This window comes from Piliocolobus tephrosceles, chromosome 1, assembly GCF_002776525.5.
Source record: "Piliocolobus tephrosceles isolate RC106 chromosome 1, ASM277652v3, whole genome shotgun sequence".
Classification (NCBI taxonomy): Eukaryota; Metazoa; Chordata; class Mammalia; order Primates; family Cercopithecidae; genus Piliocolobus; species Piliocolobus tephrosceles.
Window position 1 is genome coordinate 105385273 of NC_045434.1, and position 23998 is coordinate 105409270.

At 42.8% G+C, this 23998-nt stretch overlaps 1 protein-coding gene across 2 annotated transcripts in view; it reads left to right on the top strand.

Moving 5' to 3' along the window:
* Positions 1–23998, top strand: part of CASQ2 (calsequestrin 2) — a 68942-nt gene that overhangs the window by 8272 nt on the left and 36672 nt on the right. The window contains exons 2-4 of one of the 2 annotated variants that reach the window (XM_026456713.1): positions 15955–16039; positions 20093–20193; positions 22601–22712. In XM_026456713.1, coding sequence (XP_026312498.1) covers positions 15955–16039; positions 20093–20193; positions 22601–22712 — 298 coding nt within the window. The remainder of the gene's footprint in view (positions 1–15954; positions 16040–20092; positions 20194–22600; positions 22713–23998) is intronic. The other variant, XM_023222719.1, reaches the window with a different exon arrangement.

Here is a 23998-nt window from a genome sequence, read left to right on the forward strand (position 1 = left end):
CTCCAGCTTGAGCAACATAGTGAGACCTCATCTGAATAAAAAGGCGGACCCCAGACCAAATGGCATCACTTGGACCATGTTAAAAATGAAGAATCTCAGGCCCCATCCCAGAATCAAACTTAACACTTAAATGAGATCCCTGTGTGCTTTGTAGGCACATTAAAGTTTGCAAAGCACTGTGACAGTCTATTGGGTTGGGAAAATTTTCCAGATAACCAGAATCATGTTGTTACCTGTTTGACCTTTGGACTATTCACTCTTCAGAATGGTGCTGGAACTGTCAGTATAGGTCTGATTTGGAGAGCCACTGGGATATTAAGTTGGTTCTAGGGGTGCAGGGATTCATATCTGCTTTGGGACTCAGCCAGGCCTCCCAGGGTTCTCCCACTGACCCATCACTCACACAGTCAGTGACTTATCTTTTGGACCTCCTTAAAAAGAAATGATCTGGGACTTGAGGAGTCTTACCCTATTTGAGATCTTTCTGGTTGAATTGCCTGGCTTTTTAAGACCAACTCAGAAGTTGGCCTTCTAACTGTCCTTAGGTCAGGGTTCAGAGTTGACCTTCAGAAAGAGAAGACATGAATCTATTTGGTTGCTGTGGCACATTAGCCCTTTCCCCAAAAGAAATGGCAAATCTAAGAACACTGAAGATAGATGGAAGTGGGCTATTAAGATGTTATGATATTTTATGGGAAACCATGGGAAAGTTTCTCAGAAAGAACTGGTGAGTATTTTGTAATATGAAACTAAGTTTGGTGAACACCTAAATAGAAATATTCGTTCTTTCATTTATTCATGAAATATTCATCTTACTTACTGTCTAAGTCTGCTCAGTGTTGCTACAATAGAATACCTGAGGCTAGATCATCTATAAAAAGAGGTTTACTTGGCTTATGATTCTAGTGGCTGGAAAGTTCAAGATTGGCAGCTGCATCTGGTGAAGGCCTTATGCTGCTTCAACTTATGGCAGAAAGCAGAAAGCAATAGATGTTATAAGAAAGGACTCATGTTATGAAAGAGAAAGGATGGCAGAGAAACCAAGGAAGCCAGACCCTTTTAAACAACCTGTTCCCTCAGAAACTAATTTGTTCTCATTAAAACTGACTTACCCTTGAATGAGGGCATTAATCTGTTCATGAGGGGCCCACCCATATAACCCAAACACCTCTCACTAGACCCTACTGCTGAACACTACCATATTGGGAATAAAATTTCAATATGAGTTTTGATGGGGACAAACCACATCTAAATCATAGCACTTACAAAGATGCAGAAGGAATGGTCACAGTGTCTAGGGAAATGTTCCTCTTATTGATGATAAGAACTCACTTCCTTTAGGTCTATGTTTAAATGTCACCTTATCAAAGAAGTTATCTCCCTGACAGCCTATGTAAATCACACTTTCCGTGCATTCATTTTACCTTCTTTACCCTCCTCTATGCTTTTTCTACATAGTACTTGGATGACCTATTGCGTATTGTCTGACACCTCTTCTTTTAGTACATTTGTGTTGCTATAAAAGAATACCTGAGGCTAGGTCATTTATAAAGAATAAAAGGTTTATTTGGCTCACAATTCGGATGTCTGAAAAAGTTGAAGATTGGGTGTCTGTATCTGGCTAGGGCCACAGGCTGCTTCCGCTCATGGCAGAAGGTGAAGAGGAGCTGGTGTATGCAGATATCACACAGCACCAGAGGAAGCAAGAGAGACAGAGAGACAGACAGACAGAGAGAGAGAGGGAAAGGGAGAGAGAGAGAAAGAGAAGATGCAAGGCTGTTTTTAACAACCAGCTCTCAGGGAACTCTAGCAGGAACTAATAGAGTGAGAACTCACTCAGTCACTGCCCCACCCATGGAGGACATTAATCTATTCATAAGGCGTTCACCTCCATGACCCCAAGACCTCCCATTAGGCCTCAACTCCAACACTGAGGACCAAATTTTAGCATGAGATTTGGAGGGAAAAACATCCAAACTACAGCACCCACTATAGAATGTGACATTCACAAAGGCAAGGACTTTGTTCTACTCATTGCTATACCCCAACACCTAAATCAGTGCCTGACTCAGTAGGTATTCAACAGTATTTGTCGAATGAATGTTGAATGAAGAGAAGGGGAAGAAGGAGAAAGGAAAAGCACATATTATGAATTTACCATAAACCATGCCAGTATGGGGCTTTACATATGTAATTTTGTGTAATTCTTACAACATATTCTTACATTACAGGCAGAGAAATGAGCCAGAGAGCTAAGTAAAAATTGCCTAAAGTCACAAAGCTATAAAACATTAGATCATGAAGCAGGGTTTGAACCCAAACCTATTTGGTTTAAAATGACATGCTCCTTCCAGTATGCCAAGGAGCAGCTGAAAGGGATTGCTTCATGTTTGCAAGCTGTGCCAACTTACGAAGGCACAGATGTCTTTAGTTTGTACTCTGGATTTTCACTTACACTTGAGCTGCATTAAATTGTACAACTAGACTATGTGTTGAACCTAAATGACTAGTGTGAGCCAATGGGCTGTTGCTTGGCACTTGGAATTTAATAAATGTTTGCTGGCTGGATGGCTGGAGAGGGGAAGAAGGAAAATGTCAAGAATTAGAAATAAATTGCTTATACTGGAAATGTACTTCTCCTTGATCTCTTTTTTAAATTAAGTTAAATTTTTTAAAGTATTGAGTAGAAATGTAAAGAGGTTGAATTTGCCAGATTCAGGAACCCATTTGTTACCCTTGCTTAATCCCACCAATATGTGGGTAAAATTGATTTTTCTTTTAAACCATGGGACTCTCAGCCCAAAATATATATACACATAGGCAGAAACCTCCAAGCTTTATAAGGCTGACCCTTGTTCTAAACCTATTTAGTGCAGGCAAATATCCCAGTGGTTGCATTTCCAAACCCCAAGAGAGGAAGGCAAAATGAAGTTGCTGGAGTTGAGTGAATCTGCAGATGGAGCCACATGGAAACACTGGGCAGGGAATAGCAACACACACAAGATTCAGGTATTTTTTTTCCAACTGTTCACTGCCCAAAAATGGCAATCTCCAAATTCACACCTGCTCCACTCTGAAAAATTAGATGAGGTCAGGCTTATTTTGGTTTGGCTTGGAGAACGAAGCCTCCCATAGAGCCCATACTCTCTCAGGAGGTGCTCACTTTTAAATTGCAGTTCTCTGTGAAGCCCGAGTGCTGCTGAATTCTGTGTGGAGGGTTGCTGGGCACATATCAGTAATACAGGGGATCCTTGGAGTGAGATGGTAAAAGCACAGAGATGCTAGTTGTAAAAGCATGGATTGAGTTGATTACAGTTAAATATTTCCTTCCACCTATGGAATTATAAGGAAATAGAGGTTTCATGAACTGGAAAATATACTGTTGATTCAGAAGTTTTTAGACCACTGGAACCTTCTCTCATTACTCCTATCTCCAAAGCCCCCGGTATTGCACAAGCCCAAACAGGACACCTATTCATCACATTCCAGAGGTAGACCTCCTCCCAAAGGTATAAGTTTTTATTTTTTATTATTTATTTATTTATTTTGAGATGGAGTCTCACTCTGTTACCCAGGCTCCCAGGCTGGAGTGCAGTGGCACGATCTTGGCTCACTGCAACCTCTGCCTCCCGGAGTCAAGTGATTCTTCTGCCTCAGCCTTGCAAGTAACTGAGACTACAAGCATGTGCCACCATGCCCAGCTAATTTTTGTATTTTAGTAGATATGGGGTTTTGTCATGTTGGCTGTGGTGGTCTCGAACTCCTGACCTCAGGTGATCTGCCTGCCTCAGCCTCCCAAAGTGCTGGAATTACATGCACGTGCCACCATGCCCGGCCTCCAAAGTTATACATTTTAAAATGGAGACATGAGATACCATGAAAGTCACCACTGCAGTTATAAGGGCTATTATGATATAAGGCAGCAAACTTGAAAGTAAGAAAATCTGATTCCAAATCACAAGATTTTTCTTTACTCAGAAACCCTACTCTGTGGCAGTTTGAGCTTTACAGGTTGGTGCAGAATATTTTAGCATAATTGTCAGCTTAGCTTTAGTGCGCATTCAAAATGACTTGTTCCACCTAGAAAGCCAGCCCCCTGAAGAACTGAGCCTGTTCAAGGAAGCCTCTAAGGCTTCCGTTTTTACAAACTGGTTGTGGTAGGCCAGAATTATCCAGCTAAGCTGTTTCTGTTTGGACAGCCGTGAAGGAAAGGGGCCAGTGCAGCATCTTGCAACGTGATGGGCTGGGCAGGCCAGAGCCGCTTCTGTGTGCCCGGGGTGCCAGTTCCAGGAGCTCCCACCTGCTGTCCAGGTGCCCCAAGCCAGACAGGCCTCTCCTCACCATCTGCCCTGAGCTGGGTGGCCAGGAGACCTAACAGGTACTCCCTCACATGCTCACCTGCTTCTACCTACACAGCACACACAATTACTCTGGCCCTGGATATCTAACTGTTAGCCAGACCACACACCTCTGATTTGTGAAGGGAGTGAAGCATCCTCCAGACACAGAAGAAGTGAATGCAACACCTAAATGAATATTGGCAGTAGCACCTAGCAGTGTGAGATGCACAGGCTTTGGAGTCAGAGCCAGCCGGGATTGAGTCTTGCACTAGCTGTGTGACTGCAGGCGGGTCACTTAGCTCCACAAGGCTGAGTGCTTCCTTTATAAAATCTAAGCCACAGGCTGGGCGGGGTGGCTCACGCCTGTAATCCCAGCACTTTGGGAGGCCGAGGCGGGTGGATCACGAGGTCAGGAGATTCAGATCACCCTGGCTAACGGAGTGAAACCCGGTCTCCACTAAAAATACAAAAATGTAGCCGGGCGTGGTGGCGGGCACCTGTAGCCCCAGCTACTCGAGAGGCTGAGGCAGGAGAATGGCGTGAACCCGGGAGGCGGAGCTTGCAGTGAGCAGAGATCGCGCCACTACACTGCGGCCTGGGTAACAGAGCGAGACTCCGTCTCAAAACAAAAAACAAAACAAGAAAAATCTAAGCCGCAGTACCCTCCTTGTAGGGGTTTTAAGAAGACAAAACAGGTAATATGTGTAAAGTGATGGGCACATGCTTGGTGCTTAGTAATGGGCTGCTCCTGAAATCGTCGTGTATGTGAAAGCACATTGAAAACTGCCATTCTTGGGAAAATTCGCGTTAGTTTTCCATGGCATTTGCTGTCATTAGCAGATGCTATCAAAATAAACACTAGTCAGACATTTCAGAAAGTTCAGCCAAGCAGGAACAGGTTCCTCTTCTGTTTTTCAATGTGCGCTGTGGAAGCAGTAAGTCAAAGATCTCATCATTCAATCATTCGTTTACATTTATGAGGCCTCTCCATGAGAGGAAGCACCCCACCCGCTTTTTAAAATGAGGTGTATCAACCTTCACTGCAGGTTAGTTTAAAAAGGGATGATCTCTCTGGCTCCAGAAAGCACTGAGTATCACGTGGAACTTCTTCCCAAGGAGAGTTGGAGGGAGGGGCTACCAGAGGAGGCCAGGGCCTAGGCTTCCAGACTGCATTTTCACAGGCACTGGGACACAGAATTCTGCTGAGAAAAACTGGAAAAGGGCATGGCCTTGCCCCACGTCAGTCAAATTCACTCTTTAAAAATTCCATTGCAATAATGTTTTTAGATAAAACAAAACAAACCTGGCCTTCAGGGACAGCCTCCCTCATTCTGTCAGTTTGGACATGGCAAAATGCTCCACAATAAAAGACTGTGATTTTGTGTTAGAGATTGGTAGAGCCATGGCTCTCAATGTGTGGGCCTGAGACCAGCAGCCTCAGCAGCACCTGGGACCGGGGCAGAAATGCAAATTCTTGTGTCCCGTCCCAGACCTGCTGAATCGGAAACTCTGGGATGGGCCCAGGAATCTGTTTTTACTGGCTGCCCCTCCAGGGAACACTGATGTACACCCAGGTTCTAAAACCACTGACTTAGTGTAGTGGGGTTTGCCCTGTAATTCATTGGTAGGGAACTTTCACTACGTCCTTGTATACATGTTACTCCTGTGAGATTGGATCTCAATTTGTTAGATAAGGAAATTGAAGATCAGTGAAGTTGTGACTTGCCCAGAGTCTCACAGCTGGTAAGTTGCAAAGCCAGGATTTGGGCCCAGGTCCCTCGGATGCCCAGGTATAGGAACAAAATGTAATTGATGAAAGTTTGGGCTCTGGAGACAGAGTGTCAGGGTTGAAATCCTAGCTGGGTCGCTTAAGCGCTGTGTGTCGCCAGGCAAGTTGGTTAACCACTCTGTGCCTCTATTTCCTCATCTGCAAGCCTCTACCTCATGAGGGTTTTGTAGAGATTCAATAAGATAATTCTTGTAAGGCAGGTGGAGCAATAGCTGGCATATAGTAAACACCCAGTAAGTGCTTTTTTTTAAATATATTGTTGTTGTTATACAGCCTCTCAGAATTGTGGGGTGGAAAAACTACATAGCATCTTCTCTTGGTCTTTTCCTTGGCATTGACCAACGTGATAGTCCAAAATGCCAATAAAAACAATCAACAGCCTCCGTGTCCCCAAAGGCTCTTTCAGAGGCCACCTATCCTAGCCCTAAAGAGGCCCCCGATACTCGCTTGAATCCCATAAAATAGCTGTCCCTTCACTGAGCCAGCCCCCTTCGTGAACACCATCACATGCCAGCTGCCCAGCTATACATAGCTCAGGCCTACTTTGAGGGCGGCAGAAAGTGACAGGAGATTACCGGAGAGAAACGTCAGCTCTCTGGTTTCAGGGGAGGACACACAGTTGTTGAATTGCTTGACATGGTGCCAGATGGCATGAGGGACAGTGGGTACAAACAACCATTTGGCTCTTGGCTTACATGAAAAGAGCAGGGTTACAGCCAGGGTGTTTTTAATGACTGGCCTGAGGGACATTCACTTGGAGCAGAGATCTGTGACATTTTCCCCGAGGCTCAACTTTTTTTTCAGATTCTTGGCCCTGCAGAAAGTAATCTCCACCCACCTCCCTTCAACAAGTAACCACCTCCTTTTTCTTGATGACCTGCCACCTCCCCACCTTCCCTCTGTGTAGTAAATTAGTCTTTCTCCTCTACAAAGACAGTTCTTGGAAAATGGTACAAATGTGACTTTCTTCCTGTCTTTCCCTGGATTAGAGCTGGTAAGTCCTATGAAGAGACTGCATTGGGTGGGGTCTTTTTGGAGGTATTGGATGTGCTGCCCTGGGAGCCTCAGGGGCAGTCACGCAGCACAGGGTGTCCCCCTCGCTTCTGTGTGATTCCTTAATTAAGCAAGCCACACCTGCTGTAACATGTCCTTGCCACCCACCCAGCGGTTTAACTACCAGTGCTTTGGCTTCTGTCCCAGCTCTTCTCTAAAAGGTCACCCGTGCCTTACCAGTCCTGAGATGAGAGGCCTCATGGGGGTCCTACCCCTTCTTGACTCCCTGCAACATTTGATATGACCACTCGCTCCTTTGTGACTCTGGAGTCATGACACCAGGATCCTTTCTCTCCCCGCACTTCTCCCATAGCTCCACTCTGCCCCCAGGGTAGGCGTCTTGCTCTTCCTTCTGAGACAGCCAGCACTTGACCTGTGGCTTTCTCTCATACGCGTCTCCCAAAGATAGCATCTGTCCTCAAGCCTTCACTTCTCATGCAGGACCTCTCCCCTGAGCCCTAGATCAGCACCTCCGGGTCTGTGCTGGACTGCCGTGACCGTGAACTCTCTGAGTCTGAATCCGTGCTGAGAAGCTTCCCCAGTTCTGTCATGCCCTTCTAACCATCACTGTGTGTCCTCCACTTCGTTTCCTCATGGGAGACCCTTGAACCATCGTGCCTCCTCCCTCTTCTTTGATCTCTCTCCCTTCGCTCTCCAAAGCCAAAGGAAGACTTACCAGGTCTGACTGATTCTCAACTTGTAGCATCACCTGCTCAAGTCACTTTTTCTCCTACTGACACTGTCTTTGTCTGAGATCAGAGACATCTCCCATGCAGGCTAGGACATTAGCCTCCCAACTGTGGCCTTTCCTTTCCACTCTCCTTTCTGTCTGCTCTACGCACTCAGATCCACTCTTGCCAAACACAACTTAGTCATATCACTCTCCTACTCAGACAACCCCAAATCAGAGCTTCCAGTCCTAGTAGTTAAATCCTTCACACTTTTTTTCTAGTGTGATTTTAACACAGGACGTCTTTCAGCGCCCCAAATAAGCCCACTGCTTAAGTAGGTCAGCCTGTTCTCCTGCACACTCCTGCACATTCCCACCTGCAAACCTTTGCTTATATCACTTCTTCCTCCTGGGATGCCCTTGCAACCCCCCTCCACCTATCCACACACTCCTCCTCCAAGGTCTAGCTGGCATCCCCTTTTCTAAGCAGCCTCCCTCTTCATTCATCCATTTACTGAAGAAACTACTGGTTTTGTTTTTTGTTTTTTGTTTTTGAAATCTACTCTGTTCAGGTATTATGCTAGGTGCTAGAGATAGCATGGGAGAAAAACAGACGTGGACATAGAGCTTATAGGCTACAACATAGATAATTGCTAGACAAAGAATCATATAAATTAATGTGCACTTGCAACTGTGAAATGGTTGCAAAGGAAAAGCACAGGGTGCTATAATCAAGGGTAAAAAGGGAAAAATTGAGATTGGGAGTCAGGAAATGCCTTTTGAGGAACTGACTTTTAAATGTAGACTTCAAGGAAAGTAGAAACCAGCAAACAGACAGGGAAAAGGAATTCTATTTGGAGGGAAGGGTGTGTGTAGAAGCAGAGCACGTGTTGGTGCCTTTGTGTGAATCAGAACAAGGCATCCACGTCCCTGCAAGCAGCTGAAGCTTCAACTGGCCTAGGGCTTGAGAGCACAGCTGAAGGAGGTGATCCTGTGCAAAGACCTGAACAAGCTTGATGTTTTGAGGAGCTGAAGACAATTGTATTAAGTAAGAAACAGAGTGACCCCAAATGAGGCTGGAGACAGGTGGGACAAAGAGTGCAGGACATTCTTGGCCATGTTAGGGATTTAGGTTCATCCTGAGTGCATGGAAATTTAATACACGGTATTCATCACAACCCACTAGGCTCTGCAGGATTTGACCTCCCAGTTCTCAAACTTTCTAAATCTCCATAGCTCTTATTTTTTTGTCCTACTCCTGTAGCACCTAGAGTTTTTTTTTTTTTTTAAGACAGAATCTCGCTCCATCTCTCAGGCTGGAGTGCAGTGGTGTGATCTCGGCTCACTGCAAGCTCCGCCTCCCAGGTTCACGTCATTCTTCTGCCTCAGCCTCCCAAGTGGCTGGGACTACAAGCACCGGCCACCACGCCCCGCCATTTTTTTTGTATTTTTCTTAGTAGAGACGGGATTTCACTGTGTTAGCCAGGATGGTCTTGATCTCCTGACCTCATGATCTGCCTGCCTTGGCCTTCCAAAGTGCTGGGATTACAGGCGTGAGCCACTGCGCCTGGCCCTAGAGCTATTTTTTTTAGTGAATTTCCTCCCTCATTAAATCACAAGGTCCTTGGAGCTGACATGTGTCTTACACATTTTTGTTAACACAGTAGGTTCTCAATTAATAATTGTTCTCTTTCCATTGTAATACTTTACACTATGGTATTTCTGAATTGGCACAAGATCCAGAACCCTAGCCAGCTGTCATAATATTAAGAAGAAAATCTAATGTTTACTAAGCACTTACTGCATGCCAAGAACTGTGCTGAGCACTTTACATGCATTATTTCAGTTAAATCATCAAAACAGTCCCATTGAATAGATATTGGTATTGTCCACTTTTTACACTGGAGTCACAGCACAGGCTTGTGGACAAGTCAAAAATCCAGGTCTCTGATTCCAAGCCCTGTGCACTTAACAACTGGGCCATAGTATCCATGAGTCATTTATTCATTCGAAGATGAGATCTACTTGGATCCACCCTGTCATTACAGGGGTAACAGTTGTGCAATAAATACCTACAGGATACAATCTTTTAACAAGAGTAAAGCCATATTATAAATATCCTCTTCATTCCTATTGAATTATGCATATTATTTACATAGAACTTTTTAGGCTGTGTGTAGTGGCTCATGCCTGTAATCCCAACAATTTGGGAGGCCAAAGTGGGAGAATCACTTGAGCCCAGGAGCTCAAGACTAGCCTTGGCAACAAAGCAAGACCCTGTCTTGACAAAACTTAGAAAATTAGCCAAGTGTGGTGGTGCAGGCCTATATTCCCAGCTACTTAGGGGGCTGAGGTGGGAGGATTGCTTGAACCTGGGAGGTCAAGGCTTCAGTGAGCCGTGATTGTGCCACTGCACTGCAGCCTGGGCAAAGGAGTGAGAGCAGTTCCCAAAACAAAACAAAACCTTAAGGACCTTAAAAGAACTTTTAAAAAACGTTTTTTGTAATCAATAGAATCAGCAATGTTTAAAGCAAATCCTAATGTTTCTAGAAAGAATGAGCATTGACCAATGCCCAGAGGCTGAATATAACCAACCGATAAGACACAACCCCATTCACTAGGATGGACTATCTAAGAGGTAACTAACCAAACAAAACCAGCAGAGAAACGGTTGTACATCAACAGGAGAAAATTGCAAACCTATCTGAAAAGCATGTACTAGTTGTCTGGGAGTTTAGGAGATATATTGACTCTGCTTTTTTTTCTCATGTATGTAACTCTTTGTCACTGTATTTGATGACAATTGCCTCTAACTCCTTGGCTCACAAGGCCCTTGAAGTTGTGAAGTACTTGGACCAATCCACCCATTCATCCACAAGTATGCTGAGTGTCTCCAAGAAACTGCAAGATACAAAAGAAGCACAAAACAGGGTCCTTCTTCTTATGGAGGAAAGAGTCACAATATAGAGACTATACACAACTCTAATGATTACACAATAAGTGCCAGAGTACTATCCCCTTGTGAGGGTCTTTTCGAGTTCCAGAGAGGAGAATGGAGTGAAAGATGAACTGGAACTGGGCTCTGCAGCCAAGGGTGGCCAGGGCTCCAGTGACCTGAGAATGCAGTAAGATTAGGCTGCAGGAGAGAAGGGAACATGTGAGCTGGAGATTTAGGGCCAAAGCAAAGGTGGAGGCAAGGCCAACACAAATGTGAGAGGTAGACAGACTCCTGCCTGCCCCACTGGCCCAGCAGAGGCTCCAGGCTGCCATGTCGTGAGTCACCTAGAAGGTCCCAGAGTTTTACCACAGCCATTCTCCCCTTCCCAGTCTCATTGCTCTCTCAAGTGCTGCCAGCCCCGGCACCCTTGGCTCCCACGAAGGAGACTTGCTAGGACTGACGGCAGTGATGACAGAACTCGAGTGGGCAGACTTTGGGTCTTATCAGCATGGGAGGCAAGAGTGATGGGAGTTCTGGAGGGATTTTGACTAAGGGTGCCAAAGAGGAGGTGGGAAAGTCTCAGCTAGGCATGGGATCCTGACCCATGTGTTATTGCCTGCCCTGTCTCTCCATCTATAGCACAGGACAGTGATTGGCTGTGTTTAGTTAACCAGGGAATCAGGAAAAAAGATTAGAGTTCATTTGAGATAGCACCTCCCACTCATAAATCTTCAAAAATCACATATAAATATCCATAAGATAACCAGAAGGCCATGCTTTACGTGCCTATGAGAGGCACACATTTGGATCTGCCTAAAACCAAATAAAACATGGTAGTGCATACCTAGGAGAGACCAGAGTTAAATTCTCTGTTTAATTCTCAGAATTAATTTCTTATTTTGTGCCATTGGTTATTCTTACTATTATGAATACTTCTCTCCTATGCCAAAGGTAGAGGGGCTTAAAGAGCCAAGCAGTCAGAAGGCAGTGTGTCATGTCACTTTGGATGTGCTGACAACCATTTATAGCAGTGTTTTTCAGTGTGTGGTTTGAGATCTGCTGTGTTAGAATAATGGGGTGTGGTAGTGTGGTTTATAAAAATGTAGATTCCTGAGCCCCACCCAGGTCTATTTTCTACTCTCTTGTGCTGAGGCCCAGGAAGCCCCACTTTAGTCCCTGAGTGATTCTTATGCACACTGAAGTTTAAGAACCACTGTCAGAGGCTCACGTACTAGGAGTAAGAAAACTTACTATACCACAAAGCTATTAGGTCCCATCCTGACTGACTCTGAATGATATACAGGGGAACATTTAACTTAAGATTTTGACAGCACTAAATAGAACACAGGGGCTTATACTGGAAACCAGAAAAGTCGTTAAAAAAATGGCCTTGTCTAATAGATTAAATGCAATAGAGTGAAGCCAAGTGACTTGCAGAAAGGTTGGTCTGTTTAGGCACTACAGAAAATCTCGAGATGAGTCATGCATAAACACTGATGATGCCTTTCATCCTAAGTTTTGCCTAGTTCCAGCCAAAATAAAATAAATAAGAGAAAACTGAATGAGGGGTGGGGGTGGGGGTTGGCTCATTTGCTACCTGCCATTCCACACCCACCTCCCAGTCCCCAACCACCAGAGGTACTCCTCGGAGCTGCTCTCGGTGCTTCTGCTCACAATCCTTGCTCTTCAAGGAATGGAAATGGTTAGAAACCAGAGAGAAAGAAAGAGGCTGGGAACAGATGAAAAAGTCTGGGAGGGAAGAATGAATATGCAAAGAAAAACCTCCTCAGAAGAGGAACTCTGAAGGAGAATACACAGATACTGGGAACAATGAAAGGAAGACATAAAAATGAAGAAGATATGAAATAAACAAACATAGAAAAGAAAATAGAGGGATTCATAGTATGAGTTGTAGAGCCAAACAGACCCAGGGTCAAACCATCAAGAAGACAATAAATCCTAAATGTTTCTGGACCAAAAAATAGAACTGCAAAATACCAAAGCAAAACTGATAGAAGTGAAAGGAAAAATGAACGAACCTCTAAGATTGGGAAACAAACAAAAAATTTAAGAAAACAAGACGTTCTTATCACTCCTATTCAAAATAGTGCTAGAAGTTCTCACCAGTGCAGTAAGGAAACATAAATAAAATGGCATGCAGATTAAAAAGGAAGAAGTTATTTGCAGGTGACAAAATTGTCTACCTAGAAAAATCCCAAGGAATCTACAAAACAAAAACCTCTTAGAACTAATAAGTGAGTTTAGCATTAACATTAAAAAATTAATTGTATATCTATATACTTGCAATAAACACATGGACATGAAAATTAAAAATACAATACCATTTACAGTAGCTGAAATAATTTAACTGATTAGATATAAATCTAACAAAACTTGTGCAAGACTTGTAGGCTGAAAACTATGCAATGTTGATGAAAGAAACCAAAGAAGATCAAATAAATGGAGAGACATACCATATTCATGAATTGGAAGACTCAACATAGTAAATATGTCACTCTTCCCAAGTTGATACACAAGTTGATTGAATTGATTTAATGCAATTCCTACCAAAATTCTAGTAAGATTATTTTGTATGTATAAACAAGATTATTCTGAAGTTTATACAAAAACACTGAAGGACTAGTATAGTTAAAGCAATTTAGAAGAAAAAAAAAAAGAATAAAGTGAAAAGAGATAGTCTACCTGCTTTCAGATATACTTGATCCTAGCTACTGCAATCAAGACTATGTGGTGTTGGCAGAGGAACAGACATATAGAGCAATGGAACAGAATTGAGAAACCACATATAGACCCACATGAATATGCCAACTGATTTTTGACAAAGGAACAAAAGCAATTGAATGGATGAAAGACAGCCTTTTCACCAAAAAGTGTCAGAACAGTCGGACATCTATTGGCAAAAAAAGAAAAAGGAACCTCAACCTATTTTAAATTTGACTCAAAGTGAATCGTGAACTTAAATGTAAAATGAAAAGCCATAAAACTTTTAGAAAAAGATAAGAGAATTCAGGATCTGAGGCTAGACAAAGAGTTCTTGGACTTAACATCAAAAGTACAATCCCTGAATGAAAAAAGTGATCAACTGGACTTCATCAAAATTGAAAATTTTTGTTCTGTGAAAGATCCTATTAAGAAGATGAAATGATTAGGATATTGAATGCTCTCAACACAAGAAAGTGATAAATATTTGAAATGATAGGCATGCTAATTACCCTGCTCACTATACATTATATGAATCAAAGCATCACTGTGTACCCTATGGATATGTACAATTATTATTTGTCAAATAAAAAAAGAAGATGAAATGACACACATACAGAGTAAAAAAAATACTTGTAAACTGTATATCTGAAAAAGGACTGATATTAAAAAAACTCTCAAAATTCAACAACCAAATAGCAATCCAGTTGAAAAATGAGCAAAAGATATGAACAGGCATTTCATAGAAGAGAACATACATACAGCAAATAAGCACATTTAAAAATGCTCAACATTATAAGCCATTAGGAAAATGCAAATTAAAACCACAATGAGATAGCACTACATACCTGTCAGAATGACTAAAACGAAAAATGGTTATATTACCAAGTCCTGACAAAGACGTGGAAAAACTAGATTATTCATACCTTGCTCATGGGAAGGTAAAATAATACAGCTACTCTGAAAAATAGTTTGGCAGCTTCTTTAAAAACTAAACATGTAACTACTACACAACCCAGCAATTGTACTATTAGACATTTATCTCAGAGAAATTAAGACTAATATTTAACTCAAAAACCTATACACGAAAGTTTATAGCAGCTCTCTTCATATTAGCCAATAACTGGGAACGACGCACATATCCTTTAATGAGTGAACGATTGAACAAACTGTGGTACATTCATACCATACATTGCACTCAGCAATAAAAAAAAACAGCATATTGATACATGCAACAACATAGACAAATCTCTACATAATTACGCTGAGTGAAAAAAGTCAGTCTCAAAAGGTTACATACTATATAATTCCATTTACACAACATTCTTGAAATGACAAAATTATAGGAATGGAGAACAAATGAGTGGTTGGGGATGGGGACACGAACCAGTGGGTGTGACCGTGAAGGGCAACAGAGGGATCCTTGTGGTGATGGAAATGTTCTGTATCTTAACTGTATCAATGTCAGTACCCAATTTGTGACATTGTACCTCCGTTTTGCAAGAGTTACTGTTGAGGGAAACTGGATAAAATGTACGAGATGTATTATTTCTCACAGCTACTGCATGTTAATCTACAATTATCTCTTTTTTAAAGTTCAACTAAAAAAAGTAGTATGAGTATTTCATGATCTGTCTGGTAGCATCTGCATTCCATTTCTGTTTCAAGTCCCTGTTCAAACAGATGGCAAGAATTAGGTCTCAGTCCTGAAGTAAGCAAGTATTCCCAACTTGCTCATCTCTGCATTTCAGGAAGCTTAACATAATGCCAATCTTGTGCTTGGTGTCATCATCTTATGCTGGTGTCTACCCAGAGAAGTTTTCAGCTACCTGTCCATCTAGGACACTTCTGCATCCTCCTGGCCTTTGAAGCCGAACCCCTGGCCCCCGATACTCTACAAGTCTTAGTGTGCTTCAGGGAACCTTGAGAGGACATCTCAGGTCTATTCACCCAATGGGCATTCCTACTTCACAAGCCCAGGAGTCGGGGAATTGAGGGTAATGCTTGGATATTGAGGACACAGGCCTCCTTTTTTCTTAGGTCCTCTTGTGTTCCCACTCTACCCCAGCTACATTTGGCAGCTAGAGAAAGGCTCAGGGTCCCTTGTCAGGCACCTATGCTTCCTTCCTGATTCTTCTTTCTCCTGATCCAGGTTTTATCTACTCCGAGGGCAGAAACTGGTATGTGACAGTGGATATATTCTTCCAAATTTTCCGTCTTAGGTCTGCTCCTCAGATTTTCCCTCCTTGATTCTCAGCATTCTCCTGAATCATCCTTCTGAAGGGACAACAGTACATTTCCTCTGCTGCTGCTCAACTTGGTCACATAGTAACAGAAAGTATAGAGGAAAACCCTTCTGTTGGTACATGAGGATAGTAATTCTGTAATATTTTCTACCATCTTTCTACCCTTAGCACACTCATCTTTCCATTTGTTTCTTCAGCTTGTGGCCCAGGTCCTTGAACATAAAGCTATAGGCTTTGTGATGGTGGATGCCAAGAAAGAAGCCAAGCTTGCCAAGAAACTGGGTAAGTGTGATTTTTGAGATACTGTATGTGGGAAAGAAAGGAATGTGTCTTGCAAAAGGAAAAGTCCAGTTGCAATTATTCTTGCATAAGCAGACTCTCTTTTAAAATATATAAAATGATCCTGCATACCTTCATCTTTGGTTGGAGAAGGGTTTCATAAAAGTAAATATAGGCCTGAATTGAATACTTTCACATTAATCATGTAAGAGATTGTTGTATCAGTACAATGAGGAGGGTTTCTTCCTGGAGAAACTGATGCTAAAGAGTTAAGTTTTTATTTCCAGCTTCTAAAGCAAGCTAAAAGGCCAGCTTCTCTTAGCTCACCACTGTGGTGATCTCTCTGAGAGAGTTAAAAATTCTCTTCTTTCATCACATATTATTTCGTTGCCTTGCAGCTGAAGCAGCCAACAAAAGATAGCATTAATAGTAATAGTGCCAGGGTAACAGTGCTTTTTAAATTTAAGGCTAAACCCCAGCTGGCATTATCACGAAGGATGAGAGGGAGGACATAGGTGAGGTACGGTTAAGTGACCGCACAATGGAAGTTGTACTCTCTAGTGTCGATATGTCAGGCTTAAGTACAGTGCACTTTAAGATTCACAATGCTGTAATCCCAAAGAGAGAGAATATAGGTAGCTCCTCTGGTTTTCTTTTTCTTTCTTTTTTTTTTCCTTTTCTTTTTTTTTTTTTTTTTTTTTTTTTGAGACATGGTCTCACTTTGTCACCCAGGTTGGAGTGCAGTGGTATGATCTCGGCTCACTGCAACCTCTGCCTCCTGGATTTAAGCGATTCCTGTGTCTCAGCCTCTTGAGTAGCTGAGATTACAGTCACACGCCACCACGCTCAGTTCATTTTTTTTTGTATTTTTAGAAGAGACAGGGTTTCACCATATTGGCCAGGCTGGTGTTGAACTCCTGACCTCGAATGATCTGCCCGCCTTGGCCTCCCAAAATGTTGGGATTACAGGGGTGAGCCACAGCTCCTGCTCTGCTCCTCTGATTTTCAAACACTGACACACATGTACTGCCCATTTGGCTTTTTCTCCATGACCAGTGAAGAATGGCTATTACAAAAAATAGCAGGTTATAAAATAGGATCTTTGAAGAAAGATTAATTGGATTTGGAGTGGTAAGTACAGAAAAAAAAGAGATTAGTCGTGGTTCAATAAATACCTTCAGGTACATAAAAGTCCATTATCCTGGAAAATTACAGACAACTGTTTTCTATTTTATTTTCAAGCAGATCGGTCTTTTTTTTAAAAAAAGATTTAAATTATAGGAAACTATTTAGGTTAGACACAAGGAAGAATTCATGACTATAAAATTATGATGAGTTATTAAGAATGTCTGGGCACTTGGGGAGGCCAAGGACAGAGGATTGTTTGAGCCCAGGAGTTTGAGACCAGCTTGGGCAACATAGTGAAACCTCATCTCTATAAAAAATTTAAAAATTAGCTGGGCATGGTGGCGTGTGCCTGTAGTGCCAGCTACTTGGGAGGCTGGGATGAGAGGATGGCTTGAGCCAGGGAGGTCAAGATTGCTGTGACTTCTACCTGCATGATTGCACCACTGCACTCCAGCCTGGGCAACAAAGTGAGATTCTGTCTCAAAATAAATGAATGAATGAGTAAATAAATAAATAAAAATAAAGAATGCCTGGGATATCTCTTTCCCTGGAGACATATTAAGGGATATTTTTCTCCCTTGAGTATAGGAGCAAAATGTGTTGAACTCTTTCCCTAGAGTCAAAAACAGTTTAATGGCCGGGCGCGGTGGCTCACGCCTATAATTCCAGCACTTTGGGAGGCTGAGGCAGGTGGATCACAAGGTCAGGATATCGAGACCATCCTGGCTAACACAGTGAAACCTTATCTCTACTAAAAATACAAAAAATTAGCCAGGCGTGGTGGCGGGCACCTGTAGTCCCAGCTACTTGGGAGGCTGAGGCAGGAGAATGGCGTGAACCCGGGAGGCAGAGCTTGCGGTGAGCTGAGATCGTGCCACTGCACTCTAGCCTGGAAGACAGAGCAAGACTCCGTCTCAAAACAAACAAACAACAACAGTTTAATGAGTTCTGCCTCCTTCCCCAGCAGTCTCTTGATTCCTCTTCTGCCTTCCCATTGGTTTAATGAGAAGCTGAATTTGGGAGCATTCCCAGCAAATTTAGTGAGAGAAAAAAACTAGTGTCCCAGTGATCTAAAACTTTTGGGTGGACAAACTGAGCAAATATACATAAAAATAGATGAGGAAAGGATATGATGGGGCTTGATACACCGAAACAAGCTCGGTTTGGAAGAGTTGGGGCAGGTTCCTTCTGGTTATTTGATCCTTTGGGGTTTACAGGACAGTGGAGGTATTTTGTGAACCTGCTCCATCATCTTCATTCCTTTTCCGTTTGCCTTATTTTGACCTCTATCAAGTTGTGCCTGAACAGTTGCAGTAGCCTTCCTACTGTGGTTTTGCTCAAGACAGAATCCAACAGCAGGACACTGGCTGATGTTCCCTAGGGCACCTTTTGAGATCGGCCATCATTGATATCAAGAAAATCTGGCAGGGCCAGACACAGTGTCTCATGCTTGTAATATATATATATATATATAATAAGTATGTAATTAGGTATATAATATATTATATATAATGTATAATTTTTCATATATATAGAATATATAATTTTTCATATATATGTGTGTATATACATGTATATATGAAAAATTAGCCTGCATGGTAGCACATGCCTGTAGTCTCAGCTATTCAGGAGGCTGAGGCAGGAGCCATGATCATGGCCCTGCACTCCAGCCTGATGACAGAGGGAAACCTTGTCTCAAAAAACAAACAAACAAAAAGAATACCTGTCACATTGCTCCTTTTGATTTACAAATGGTGCCTCCACCATTTCCCACCTATGTGCCAAAGGCTCCTTACACCTCATGGATGCCTTGGGACACAGCAGGCGGCAGTCCAGCCTTCCTGTTCCTGGAGGTTCTGCAGAAGAGTTCATTTGGAGAAAACTTTCTCCAACAAATAGAGTTTTAAAACAGTCTAAGGAATTAAGGATGCCATGCAATTGGACTAAATGCCAGCTTTGGCTATTTAACATTCCTAAGGAGGAAAATGCATTTTTCCAACAAGCGTTTGTTAAGGTACACAGCATCAGACCAAGGGTGCTAAAGGGCAGCAAAGTAAGAAGATGCTGAGCCTGTCCTTGCAACATCTACCGGCCAACTGGATAAAGAAGATGTGTGGGATTCAACTGGAACAGGAAAGCAAGCTGTCCATCCTGGTCACATACATTAATGGGTTGCTGATGTGCACAGGCTCTGTACAAGGCACTGGGATACCAAGAAGACAATGATCCTACCCTCAGAGAACTCACTGTGATAGTGAAGACCTGTAAATTGAGCTGAAGAAAGATCAATAATGGCATGAGCTCAGTGAGATTGAAGTGACCTTTCTTAAGAAAAATGAATCCTAAGCTGAGTCCTGAAGAAGCTAACCAAGATGGAGGTCATTCCAGGCTTGGGGAACAAGGAATACATAAGTCTAGAGAATAATGCTCAGTGACTTTTCCTTTACTCACCTTTCCATATAAGCACGTGGCCAGGAAGCAAAGGGAGTTGCACAAGGGGCAAGAAAGCAGTTTTCAAAGGAGTACAGGTCTACCCAAGGGAGAATGAAAGGGATAGATTTGGAACCAGATTTTGGAGGGACTTTAACGCAAGGCTAAGGAGTCAGGTGGGCAGTGGTCATCTTCGATAAGGAGAATGACATGGGATCAGCTGTACCTTTGGAAAATTAAAGCAGTGGTGGGGTGGAGAATAGACTTTTCTCTTAAGTCAAAATACAGCTGGAATTGTTCTTGACCATTTCCAATTAAATGTCCACTTCAGGAGCTCTTCTAAAGTGTTATTTCAAGGCAACTGCTTCTTGGGTTAATGCTAGTTCCACTAATCCTGACCCCACTGTCACCCAGAAACCCTGAGCCAGACCTCAGCCAATGCAAAGGCTCTTCCTATGTCAGGATGACCTTCTCTGTGGGCCTCTCTGTTTCTTACAGGTTTTGATGAAGAAGGAAGCCTGTATGTTCTTAAGGGTGATCGCACAATAGAGTTTGATGGCGAGTTTGCAGCTGACGTCTTGGTGGAGTTCCTCTTGGATGTAAGCATGTATACATGGTGACGCTGCATGGAGCTGCCTCTGCTCAAATATAGGGAGAGGTAGAACCCCAAAGAACAGACAAGCTGGAGAACCTGGCCTCGTCTGTGACAGGTTTTTCAGGATTCACAAAAAAAGTAAGGAGCACCTATATTGCACTCTACCAGGAAGCTGATCTTTAAGTCACCCTAGAAACTGTTGGGGGCAATGTAGTAAAAATACGCTAATTCTCTTACCAGTTATACATAGACATCTATTGAAATCTCCTTGGCTTTGCTCCGCTGCTGCTGAAGAGGAGCTGGGGAATGTGGGGAGAGAGGGGGCTAAGCAGCCACCTGAAGAGAGAGGAGTGATGGGAGTACCAGCCAGGTCACCCTGAGTTAGCTACCCTCAAAGCAACATAGAGAAGTGGCAGAGCTAAAGGGACCCCCAATATCACACTCATTTTCAACCATGGACATAGCACACCCTCACATCCATGTGCTCAGACAAACAGAGGAACAAACATTATAAAAATATTTCATCCATAGATAAACTCACACTTTCAGTAACCACTGTGAAGTTCAATGCTTTGAACACACATTCTTGCACAGATAAAGAACCTAGTGTTGAGCATCCATGCTGACGATTCCTTATCTACCAGCCAGTACCCAGTGGTCTATCATTCTTTCTCTACAGTGTCAAAAACCAGAGGGAAGGTCAGAAGTGGGTTGGAAGCTACCTCTTACCAAAAAAGGTGCCATCTCATGACCCACCGTGCTTGGCCATCTCATTGACTCACATCCACAAGTCCTAAAAAAGTTGAGGGGGTGACAGAACAACTCTGGGACAGCATGGTTCTGCCCCAGCTTTATCAGCTAGGAGGAGGCTTTTGGAAATAAGACTCTAACTGCTTCAAACAATAAACAATGTGATTGACTTACCTAAGTAGAAGGCTCCAGTTAGGGGAGACTTCAGACTTGATCAAATCCAGACACTGCCTCCATTTTTCTCTGTAAATCACAGATAAGTGTGTCTTCAGTATGTTGCCTGTGTCCTCAAGCTGACTATTCTCAAGTTAGCTATAAGAAGGCCAGCAACAGGAACAAATACATCACATTTCCTCCTTCATATTTCATGACAGAAAAACAAATTTGGCTTCCCATTGCCCTTTTAAGAGTAAAGAACGTTTCCCAAAGCCTTCAGCAAATCTGTTCTAATTGGGCCAGTTATTTGCCCATTCCTGAATCAATAACTGGCAAGGGAAGTTATTAAATTCACCTAAATGTCCATCAGCAGATGAATGGATAAAGAAAATGTGGTATATGGCCAGATGCAGTGGCTCATGCCTGTAATCCCAGCACTTTGGGAGGCCAAGGCGGGTGGGTCACGTGGTCAGGAAATTGAGACCATCCTGTCTAACACGGTGAAACCCCGTCTCTACTAAAAATACAACAACAACAACAAAAAATTAGCCAGGCGTGGTGGTAGGCGCCTATAGTCCCAACTACTCGGGAGGCTGAGGCAGGAGAATGGCGTGAACCTGGAAGGCGGAGCTTGCAGTGAGCCTAGATCGCACCACTGCACTCCAGCCTGAGTGACAGAGCAAGACTCTGTCTCAAAAAAAAAGAAAAAAAAAAAAAGAAAGAAAAGAAAATGTGGTGTATATAAACACAAAGAAATACTATTCAGCTTTTTTTTAAAAAAAAAGAAAGAAATATCATTTGCAACTATACAGATGGAATTGGAGAACATTATGCTAAGTGAAATAAGCTAGGCACAGAAATACTAATACCACATGTTCTCACTTATTATATGTGGAATCTAGAACACAAGAACTCAAAGAAGCAGAGAGTAGTTACCAGAGGCTGGAAGGGGGCCGGGGGTGGTGAGAATGGAGAAATGATGGTCAAAAGGTGCAAAGCCTCAATTAGATAGGAAGAATAAGATTTTCTTCTTTGACATATATTGTACAGCATGGTAAATACAGTGAATAATATGTATTACACGTTTCAAAATCACTAAAAGAGTAAATTTCAAATGTTCTCACCACAAAAAATGATGAGTATTTGAGGTGATGGATAAGTTAATTAGCTTGATTTAATTATTTCACGTATTTATAGATCATCACAACACTTTATATCCAATAAATACATACAATTATAATTTGTCAATCGACAAATAAAAATAAATATTTTTTAAACCTGGCAAAAGGAATAGGTTGCCCCCACCAATCATCTCAGTGAGTTAAGGTCTGTTTCTCAGAAAGTACTGCTGGTATGCTCCCTGCGGGACTGTGGGGAGAATGGAATACATATTTGAGGCACTAACCACAAAGTCTGCTACAACTTCCCTCCAATGTACTCTGTTTCCCCAGTGAAGAAGGAAATCTCTTGTTTGAACATGTGTGTGTGTGTGTGTGGCATTTCAGCTAATTGAAGACCCAGTGGAGATCATCAGCAGCAAACTGGAAGTCCAAGCCTTCGAACGCATTGAGGACCACATCAAACTCATCGGCTTTTTCAAGAGCGAGGACTCAGAATGTAAGTTGTCTGCCAACCCCAGCCTATGAGTCTAAAAGCTAGATTCCAAACAAGCTTTGTCAGTTTACCCCAAAAGAGGATGGGTCTTCAGCATCTCCTTTGCTGGTAGAATGGAGGTTAGAATCCTTCCTGAGCCTAACACAGTGGAGTACATGTGCAAAAATTGTACAAAACAGTCAGGAAAACTGAAAGAATATTAAGGTGGGGACAGGTCCTCTGGTTTTAAATCAGACTGAGTGTTCTACAAAAGAGAGAAAAACCCTTCTCCACTTTTCCTGCCTACCCACCTCCCAGTAGGATTTTCCCCTACAATGGGACAAGCAATGGGCTGTCTCCCTGGCATTGGCAGCTCCTATGGTCACCAGCTGGAGAGCTTTGCAGTCAATTGGAAAGCATGAGTGGAAAATTGGGGTAGGAATGGGCTTAGCAGCAGCTACAGAATGTGAAAAATCACTGGCCAAGCCCACAGCTGACCACCAAGGCTGCCTGTCATAGTGCAACCACACCCTTGGGCATATTCCCTTTGAAAGCTTTGTGACCAGGTTTTGGGTGGACACAGGACCTATGATAACATCACCACAGCCCGTATAGGGATGAGACGGTAGTGGGGTGAGTCAGGAAGAGCAGGGAGAAGGGACCAGGAGGAGTAAGCACTTGAGTACTGTACATATTTAAAAACTGCTTTGGCAGCATGGCCCCAATGAGGTAGGCTTTTTTCTGGTATCTCAGCCTTGGAGAGAGGAAAAGCATTAGAGGGGGTGAGCATAACTCTGGTAACATTCATACAAGTAGGACGTGCAAATGTGGGCTGCTTATGACTATTTCTGGGAACCCCAAAATATTCTGAAATTGTTTGCAAACCCATTTCTTTAAACAGTCTGCCCACTAGCATCCTTAGTCACCTCATCAACAACCCTTTCATTTTCTGTCTCCCATGTCCCAACTTAACCCTCTTTTCATTTGCTTCATTAAAACCTGCATTTACTGTGCTTAAAATGAAAGTGCTAGAGGGAGGTGGCTAACCAGGGAGATTTGCCCCAGTTCTTCTTTATGCAATTTTATTTTAGTTCGTACATTTCCATATCAGTCCTGACTACTCTGGGGTGCTTCTCCTGTCCCTTCCTTTTCAGTTCCTCTGTCTCAATTTGTTTCCATCTTTATGTTCCTCTATCCTCTTCATCCATGTAGCTCAGGATGGCAGATAAGAGGGAAGCAAAACCAAGGTTAGGATAAAGAGCACACCTTTCAGTACCCTTGGCGTCTTCCCCCGCCTAGATGAATCATCA